The following is a 10,303-nucleotide window of genomic DNA, read 5'->3' on the forward strand; positions in this document are numbered from 1 at the left end:
TGAATGCAAAATAAAGAAGCTTGTCGTTTGTCAAAGATAAATATAATTATTTTGCCATTGGCATTTTCCAATGTTACAAAGGTAAATGCTTTAATAATTACAATAAATTATTAATTCATAATATTGTGTCAAGTATTTGTGTGTGTGTGTGTGTGTGTGTGTGTTTATGTGTGACATGTCTGTGTTTGAATGAATACAATGCCAACCTCTTAATTTCCCTCCCAATTACTATGATTAGATATTGCAAGTATACACGGACCATAATAACGATATGTGTGGTGGACATTTCGCACAATTTTACGATGATGTTGACATATTTTTTTGATGTAGTTCAAACGCTGTCCTATAGGGGGCACTAATGTCTTGTTTAAGAGGGACACTATAGATCCATGAGCCACATCGCTCTCAAGTTGACGCGTCCAGCAGTGGAAGTGGGGCGTTGACATTCTATTCCTTGAGTTTACAGAGAATATCGGGCCGCGGGACAACCTGGAAAAGTACACCGTTATCGTCTTCCAACTTTGCTTTCCACGTTTTTGTAAGAACATCACTTGTAAGTAAGCAACTGTGTTTTGTCAGAAGTATTTAACGTTTTTTTATTCATTGTAGTTGAACGAAAGTTATATGAGAGATTTTTTCCAAGATATGCGTTGCCTTCGCAAAACAGGAAAACAAGACGAAATGCTAAATATATGGTATATTTGATTACATTCGGATTTAATAATTCAAGGATGTAATGGTTCATGATATTTACGAAAAATCGTGAACAAAAGTTGGCTAACCTAAAGTTTTCGCAGTAAAGACCGCCCCCCCCTCTCTCTCTCTCTCTCTCTCTCTCTCTCTCTCTCTCTCTCTCTCTCTTTCTCTCTCTCCCTCTCAGTCTCTCAGCCTCTTAGTCTCTCAGTGTCTTTCTCTCTGGATCAGTCTCTCACACACACACACACACACACACACACACACACACACACACACACACACACACACACACACACACACACACACACACACACACACACACACACACACTCATAGACTTCTGGCACCCTGCAAGACCCTTAGCTCAGCTCTAAAATATCTCACATGATGACATCACATTTTTTAAACAAACTATATATTTGTCAGTATGGGGACTCCTATAGCGGCAAAGAGACGCCATTAGAATAAAATATCTCTGTTTATTTACTCCTTGTTTAGATACCTATTACCAGGGAACCAGTGGATTGTGTACTGCTACTGGCTGCTATGGATGACATCTTCACACAATGTCGCGAGGGAAACTCTGTGGCTGTGCGCCTGTGGTTGGACAACACAGAGAATGACCTAAATTTGGGGTAAGCTGGTCCAGATGTTGTTCTTTAATGGATGGTGGTTGTGAATACATGAATGAAATCATCAGAAATGTTGGTTAGGTGAATTAGTGTGGTCATGGTTTGGGGGTGGGGGTGTAATATAGCATAGGACCGAGTTCAACATCTTCTGAACTGCACGGTTCACGGGAGTGGATAACTTAGGTCTCCTTTTTTACGTTTGTGTGTGTGCGTGCGTGCATGCGTGCGTGTGTCTCTCATACTGGATCTCTGCCTTCTTATCCACGGCATTCAGACTTTACTTTCTTTCCTTCTACTTCCTATGCCGTTTTCTCTCGGGCTGAAATCATTTCCATAAATAGAATTGAGTTCATTGCTGCCACTGTGTTTATGAATGATGGTGCAGGAGGTTAGTTTGACAGGACGCTGGTGATGGATGAGGGGTCAACATAGGGAAGTTAAGACAGAGACACTTAAGGAAGTTTTTGTCTCAACAGAAACATTAAATACGTATTTATATTTGATTGAATATCCTTGATATAAATGTATCCTCTTCTACAAAATGACTGAACCATGGGTCCTGTCCTTCCTATGTCTTGGTTCTATCCTATAGGTCTATCCGAGATAGGTCTGGATTTTATCCTGTGTTCTATTCTAGCCAGGACTGGTTTGTATCCTAACCAGGACTGGGTTTTATCCTAGTTATGTGATTGTTATATCCTAGCTAGGCCTGGGTTCTATTTTTTATACTAGCTAGGTGATTGTTATATCCTAGCTAGGCCTGGGTTCTATTTTAGCTAGGCCTGGCTGCTATACTAACTAGACCTAGGTTCTGCACTAGCTAATCCTGGGACCTCTCCTAACTAGGCCTGGTTTCTATACCAGCTAGGTCTATATCTAATCTGAACATCTGGGTTGTTTTCTCGCCAGGCCAGGGTTCTATCCTAGGGTTCTGTGCCTGGGTTCTATCCTAGCTATGCCTAGGTTACCCCCTAGCTAGGACTGCATTCTCTCTTAGCTTAACCAAGGTTCTATTTGACCTAGGCCTGGGTTCTATCCTAAATAGCCCAGGGTTTCATCCTAACTAGCCAGGGTTATATCCTGGCCTGGCCATAGTATGATCCTAGCTAGCCTTGTGTTATATTCTAGATAGGCCTGGGTTCTTATCCTGGGGTTCTATCCTAGCTAGGCCTGGGTTCTATCCTAGGGTTCTATCCTAGCTATGCCTGGGTTCTATCCTACCTAGGCCTGGCTTCTTATCCTAGGGTTCTATCCTAGCTAGGCCTGGGTTATGTCCTAGTTAAACTGGGGTTCTATCCTAGTTAGGTTGGGGTTCTATTCTAGATGGGCATTGGTTTGCTTTTAATGATTAAATATCAGACATCTATTTATAAATAGGCCACGATAAAACAATATGGTTCCTTTTTTGGAACAAATGTTAGGAATCTCCAACTAGGGCCAGCAGGACAAAAATACATGCCATTCCAGAAGTCTCCAAAGAGCTGTGAATATGAGAGAGGGGGGAGGGAAAGAGAGGATGAGTAAGAGTAAGAGAGAGAGAATGCGTGGCTAGAGATTCCACACAGTGTATTTTCACCTCCCATTCCTCGACCCCCTTTCTCCCTACTTTTTATAGAACACAGTATGAGTCAAAGGGGCAAAAACACTCACAAACTGTCTGCTTACATCAAAGAAATATCTGTGATTTAAAGGTTACTCTAACATGAGTAAGTATGCATGTATTACATTTTCAGACGGAAACGCACGCACGCACGCACACACACACACACACACACACACGCACGCGTCGCACTACACACACACACAGACACACACACATGCACACGTACAGGCACGCACAGCTCAGGAGGTCCCCCATCTTATTCCCGTTGAGACTTGTAGACAAACAGTGTTTAGTTTGTGGTCTGGCAGCTGCCAACTAACTGTGGCGTAGGGAGGTGTGTGTGTGTGGGGGGGGGGGGATGCTTCTGGGTTGATGGGCTGGTCATGGTGTAGTGTGAATGCTGTGTCCCCCCCTCATTGGCAGACTTACATTCAGAGACTATAAGCTCAGGTTTGGCCGGCAGTAGTATGGGTGTAGTTGGAGGGGACAGCTATGGTAAGTATGTGTAAATATAGACTGGCAAGTAGGTGTGTGTTCGTGTGCCTGTGTGTGTGTGTGTGTGTCTGTGTGTGTCTGTGTGTGTATGTGTGTGTATTTTTCTCTCTCTGTATTTGCGTACGAGAGTGTGTGTGTGTGTGTGTGTGTGTGGGTGTGTGCATTAGCAAAGAGCAGTGGTTTGTATCTTGTCTCCCCCTGTCCGTCCGAAAGTAGCCCCGCTTAGACACTAGGTTTATGTGTGTGTTTGTGTGGGTGTGTGTGTGTACGTGTGTGTATGTTGGATCTGAGGTCAATTTAGTTCATTTGATAACAGTGTGTGTGTGTGTGTGTGTGTGTGTGTGTGTATGTGTGTGTGTGTGTGTGTGTGTGTGTGTGTGTGTGTGTGTGTGTGTGTGTGTGTGTGTGTGTGTGTGTGTGTGTGTGTGTGTATGAAGGGACCACCACGGCTTCAGCCCCCTGCACTGGGCATGCCGGGAGGGGAGGGGCCCGTTGGTGGACATGCTCATCATGAGGGGGGCCCGCATCAACGTGATGAACCGCGGCGACGACACGCCCCTGCACCTCGCCGCCAGCCACGGACACAGAGACATCGTGGCTAAGGTACACACACACATACATGCATACATACGCATATACACCCTGACACACACATCGGTTTGCTGTCATACACACAGACATGCACACGCACACACACAAACACACACACACACACTCACAAAGTACATTGATTGTTATTTTTCAGCTGATTCAGTGCAAAGCGGACCCGAATGCCGCCAACGAACATGGAAACACACCTCTCCACTACGCCTGTTTCTGGGGACAAGACCAGGTGGCTGAGGTAGGACTGCAGGCACCCGACAGGTCTTCACGATAGCACCCTCATCTATCTTCACTCAAGTACTGCATTACAACCAACAGCCACTTAGCCTAACTATTGGTTTTGTGTGATGAAATTTGATTGATGAGATTATTGGGTGGTTGCAGGTATCTCATATTGGATATATACTTTCACTTTTTTTCATGTGATTTAAGACAATGTGATTCAGATACATTCAGCATCAATCAAATGAATCAGTGAATGTGATTCCCTCCCTGTTCTCAGGATCTAGTGACATGTGACGCCCAGGTGTGTGTATGTAACAGGTACGGCCAGACGCCTCTGGATAAAGCCAAGCCTCACCTGCAGCAGCTGCTACAAGGTCAGGAGTCATTCTAAGAGCCTTATTATTTTCATTCAGTAGCGTTGGATGGAAATGTCTGCTGAATGTCCAAATATAAACAACTGTCAGATGCTTCGTATAAACGCATCTTCTAAGAAGTGTGATGACGACATACCTCAGTTTGTCACTTTGAAAAACATGTACATGAAATATCTTTTACTTTGTTTACAGAACGATATTCGTTTATTTAATTCTGTTTATTTCTCGCCTCTGATGATCCTAGAAAGGGCAGAGAAACAAGGCCAGAGCCTGACCAAAGTTCCTTACAGGGAAACCTTCTGGAAGGGAACCATGCGCACACGCCCGCGTACGTATTACAGACCATGACATAGTCAAATACAAACAACTAAGTTCAAGTCTTGGTTTTGGTTTCACCGCCGTTGTCATCCTCTCTGTTAGGTAATGGCACTCTGAACAAGCAGGCCGGTGTGGACTTCAAGCAGCTGTCTCTTCTAGCCAAGATCAATGAGAACCAGTCCGGAGAGGTCAGTCAAGTTAACTTCATAAGTACAGCCCTTAATCAAAGTAACAGTCTCAAAGGACTTCACAGGCCCTCAGACGACAGAGGGCCATCGTTGATCGGCATACATACATGAAATAACACCATAATCCAGTATTGACAGAAAGGTTGCTTGGATAAGTCTTTTTCTCACACTAAAAGAGAGGTTTTTTTGTTAGACACTCAATGTGATGTTTAAAGGACAAATTTTCTTCTAAGAAGAAACCAAGATATTTGTAGACTGGAACTCGTTCAATTACTCTCTTTTCTAGTGTAACAATCTGACAAACATTTTCTGTTTTCCTTAATTTTGAGAAGCATATATTTTTAGTTTTGTCAGAGTTTAGTACAAGTCTCCATTTGTGGAGATTCTCCTGAATAGTATTAAAGGCAGATTGCAGTTTTTCTGTGGCACTTGCCAAGGATGAGGCAGAGCAATAAAAACGGTGTCATCCGCATAAAAAGGACACTTTTTGCTTTTGTTACATTGTGACACAAGTCACCTATTTAAATAGTAAATAAAATGGGACCCAAAAATGGACCCCTGGGGGACACCATTTTGTATAAGTAAGGAGTTTTAGGACACACCATCAACCTGAACACTTTGTAGTAGGCCCCTGAAGTAGTTGGCAAACCATTTGACAGCTTTTAAAGACATTCCAATATCCACCAACCTCTGAGACAGGACAGATTGTTCAACCGTGTCAAACGCCTTTGACAGATCCAAGAATAGTTCAGCATAATATTATTTCGAATCAATTGCACATATGAAATCATTTAACACTTTCATAGTGGCAGTGACAGTGCTGTGTTTTTTTTTTACGAAAACCTGACTGCAAATCATTTAATATGTTATTTGTTGGTAAATAATCTTTCAACTGGACACTTATAAGCCCTTCTAAAACCTTGGCTAAAACTGATAGTTTAGATATTGACCTATAATTATTTGGATTGATCGGTCTCCACCCTTTAATGACATATGCAGATTCCCATACACCAGGTACTACTGCAGTTTAAATTGTCAGGTTGAAAATGTGTCAAAGGTTCTGCAATATGTTCAGCAGCAATTTTTAGTATGGATTTTAATTATGGATCCAACCCATCAGGACCTGAGGATTTCTTGGCATTTTCAGCTCCTGTGTTGTAATAGGGACAAGATCGAAATTGAAAGGTGCACTATTCCTAGACCAAGGGTAATCCTCTTGTCTTATCTGCTGGTGCATGCTCAAACAACAAACCAGAAGATATAAAGTACTGGTTCAGGGAATCTAGCATACCTTTCTTGTCTGTAATATTTTTTTCATTAAACTTCAGTGTATTTGGCAGCACATTATCCCTAGTTCCTTGGGACAGTGATTTTATAACTTTCCAATATTTAGAAGGTTTATGGAAACTATCACATATTTCATTGACATAAAAATCTGATTTAGCTTTACGTATTTGAGATACATATTTGTTCCTAAGGTGTCTACAATGTTGCCAGTCTGAGCTATTCTTAGATTTCTTTACAGTTGCCCAAGCAAGATCACGCTCATGGATTAGATCAGACAATTGCTCTGAAAACCACGGATTATCACGCCCTTTAATCTTATATTTCCTAAAAGGAGCATGCTTGTTTATTATCCACAAATAATGATTTAAAATATTGCAATGCTAACTCGGTCTGCTCTCATGCTGATATTGATGGTGATCAATCCCGCTCATCTCCCTACCCTGTCTGTTGCTGCTGTAGTTGTGGCAAGGACGCTGGCAGGGAGAAGAGATCGTAGTCAAGGTGTTGAATGTCAGAGATTGGACCACCAGGAAGAGCCGGGATTTCAACGAGGAGCACCCTAAACTTCGGTAACTAGTTTAGGGGACAAAAAACAGTTCAGATAACGCTAACGATTCGATTTGTGACCCTTGATTTCTTATGAATCGTCAATGTACTTTATTGAGATGTATTGTCTCCTTACCTCTGAGACGTAACTATATTAGACTTCGTAATTATTAGGAAATATTATTTTTGTCTTATTTTGTGATTCATATATCTATCTGCACTCTGCCTGGTGGTTTTCTTGGGAACTTGCAGTGACATTCCAAGCCCTGCACTTGGAATGTTTATGTATTTACTCTGATTGTGATTGTATCTTGAACAGCCTCAATTATAAGTGGCTTGACTCAATGTTAATGCAATGTAATGACCACCAGACTGTAGTTCGCAGGAAGCTGCCTTTCTCAAGCTGCCTTACATTGATTGGCTGTAATTAATCCTAATCTCTTGTCTCTCTCTCTCTCTCTCTTGGTAGAATCTTCTCTCATCCAAATATCTTGCCGGTTCTTGGCGCCTGTCAGGCCCCTCCCTCCCCCCATCCCATAATAATCAGCCACTACATGCCCTACGGGTCACTCTACAACATCCTGCACCAGGGAACGAGTAAGAAAGCTTTTTGCAATTGGATACTTCAAGGGAGGACCCCATGTTTGCCTGTAGAGTTCCTTCTCTATTCCTGATAGGAGACCGGGGCTAGTTTGGTTATGGTCTTGTCGGCTAAATAAAAGTAAATACATGGCCTGAGGCTACGGTCCTCCCTCTCCGCCTCCCTTAATCATTTTCTCTCCTGTCTCCCCACCTTGTTTACCGTGTGAACTTCACTCCCCCCTCTCTCTCCTCCCTCCCTCCCTTATCTAAACGTGTCCTGCATCTTCCCTGTCCCCTCTTCCCCTCTCTCCCCTCTCATATCTCTCCTACCTCTCCTCTCTCCTCCTATCCTGCGTCTCCTCTTTCCTCCTATCCTACGCCTCCTCTCTCCGCCCACCCTGCCTCTTTCCCCCTCTCCCGTTCTCCTCTTGGTGTCCATGGCGACGGCAGCACTGGTGGTGGACCAGACGCAGGCGCTGAAGTTTGCCTGGGACATCGCCAGCGGCATGGCCTTCCTGCACACGCTGGAGCCAATGGTGGCGCGGCTCCACCTCAACAGCAAGCACGTCATGGTAGCACTCACACACTTGCACACACGTGCACACACACACAAATACACTCACATATGCACACACACACACACACACACACACACACACACACACACACACACACACACACACACACACACACACACACACACACACACACACACACACACACAAGCACAGCATAACCATATAATCATCTTCTCCACCCCAGTCAAATGCATGGTCATCGTTGAATGGCTCTTTAATTCATCTCTGGCTTTTATTTTGGCCAATAATTCCTCTACAGATTGATGAAGACATGACGGCCAGAGTCAGCATGGCCGACGCCAAGCTCTCTTTCCAGTGTCCCGGTCGCAGCTACTCCCCCGCCTGGCTGGCCCCCGAAGGTACACACCTTGTCTTGTGTCCTGTGCCTATTTATAAGTTATCTATCCCCCCCGCATACTCCCTGGCTTCTTCTTGCCTAGTTTACATTTATTTATGTAATGCTGAGTAAACACTAAAGGCCAATCAATTCTTGTGTGGTGAATGGACACCGTAGGTACGCAAAGGGGCTCTTAAGTCACATGACCGCAGAGGCTACCTTCATAGGTCATGCACACCCACCCTCACACTCTCCAAGTCAACGCATTGGTCTCCTCTGCTACGTGTGTTCGAGGGTTAATTCTAGATAGAACAGTTGAGGAGGTTCCCATATATTTTCAGCTGTGCGACTCATCATCCTCACGTCATGAAAGACCACCAGATGGCACTGAATAGGGACTTTTTAGCCGACTATGCTCGGACAACAGAGGAGTACATTGAACCGTATCTAGTTTCTTCACTATGTCTTGACCTTTAACCCCCCCTCCAACCCCCAGCCCTTCAGAAGAGGCCGGAGGACATCAACAGGCGCTCAGCAGACATGTGGAGCTTTGCCGTGCTGCTGTGGGAGCTCGTCACCAGGGAGGTGCCCTTCGCAGATCTGTCCCAGATGGAGATAGGCATGAAGGTGTGTGTGTGTGTGCGTGTGTGTGAGAGAGAGAGATAGTGTGTTTGAAATATATACTATAGAAACACACATTTAAAACTCAAAGATATGTGCATGCGTTTGTGTTTGTCTGCGTCCGTGTCTAAATGGGCTAGATGGGGTAACTCACTGTAACCTTTACATCGACCGCATGCACTCTTTCCACAGGTGTCCCTGGAGGGTTTGCGGCCCACCATCCCTCCGGGGATCTCCCCCCACGTGTGTAAGCTGATGAGGCTGTGCATGAACGAGGACCCGGCCAAGAGACCCAAGTTCGACATGATCGTGCCCATCCTGGAGAAGATGCAAGACAAGTGAGAAGCCACGCCGCTGAGTGTGATGCTAGTGAACAGGTCCCCCCCCGCCCTCCTCCACGCCCATCCAGGTTTGAATTGGATGGAGTCCACTTTAGTTAAGTTAAGTTGATATTAAATTAGACCTGAATAAACAGATGATTATAATGCATAGACGTGACAGCAGCAAACCCTGAGAGAGCACTGCAAATCAAACAGGATAGGATAACATGAGGAATAAAAAGTGAAATGGCTGTAGTATGGGTACTTCATATATGCACATAACACGACCAATCCCGTGGTGAACCCAATTCTGATATTGACTCACGCTGTTGGTGATATTGAATAAGATATTTGTATTAAATTATATATTTTTGTCTAACTAAACGACAGGAAAGCACATGTTCATGGAGGTCGGGGAGTGATGCACAACAGCAGTTTTTTCTTGCAGCTATTTTTCTACCAAACCAATTTCTGTGTATGTTTCAGCTTCACTCAAATAATGTATCTGCTTATGGTAGTGTAAATCATGTAACTCACTACTTAAGTCACTGCTATGGCGACCCCAAGGGCATGCCATGCCTCTGCAGCATATTGCCACGTTCATAATGAAATCAAATGTACTGTCAAAATGTATTTTCAAGCCTGCCCAAGTGTCAGAATGTCACAATACACACAAGTATTAAAATTTGTATATTTATGACAATGCACTGTTTTGACTCATATTTGTGTGGTAATTTACCTGTTGTAGTACTGAAATCGAATTGACTGTCTTTGTGAGTGGATTTTTATTGGCACATAATTTCCGGTTTGGAACCACGGTGAAGTTAGTAAGGATGGATATTCGAGAAGAAGGCTACATGTAAAGCCCTGGTTTTCCTATTGAATAATAAAGTTGACT

General features: G+C 43.8%; 1 protein-coding gene across 2 annotated transcripts; it reads left to right on the forward strand.

The window, feature by feature from the left end:
- Positions 1 to 415: 415 nt before the first annotated feature.
- On the forward strand, positions 416 to 10,112 carry ilk (integrin-linked kinase). 2 transcript variants are annotated; one of them, XM_030360116.1, is made up of 13 exons: positions 416 to 553; positions 1,195 to 1,331; positions 3,864 to 4,029; positions 4,172 to 4,267; positions 4,532 to 4,628; positions 4,873 to 4,956; positions 5,049 to 5,134; positions 6,881 to 6,990; positions 7,437 to 7,564; positions 8,000 to 8,121; positions 8,387 to 8,486; positions 8,961 to 9,091; positions 9,278 to 10,112. In XM_030360116.1, exons 2-13 carry the CDS (start codon positions 1,243 to 1,245, stop codon positions 9,425 to 9,427), a joined length of 1,359 nt encoding a protein of 452 aa, XP_030215976.1. In that variant the 5' UTR covers positions 416 to 553; positions 1,195 to 1,242; the 3' UTR covers positions 9,428 to 10,112. The 2 variants fall into 2 exon arrangements, with proteins under 2 accessions (XP_030215976.1, XP_030215977.1); XM_030360117.1 differs by having other exon boundaries at positions 418 to 557.
- Positions 10,113 to 10,303: the final 191 nt, after the last annotated feature.

Source organism: Gadus morhua, chromosome 7 (genome assembly GCF_902167405.1).
Source record: "Gadus morhua chromosome 7, gadMor3.0, whole genome shotgun sequence".
Lineage (NCBI taxonomy): Eukaryota > Metazoa > Chordata > Actinopteri > Gadiformes > Gadidae > Gadus > Gadus morhua.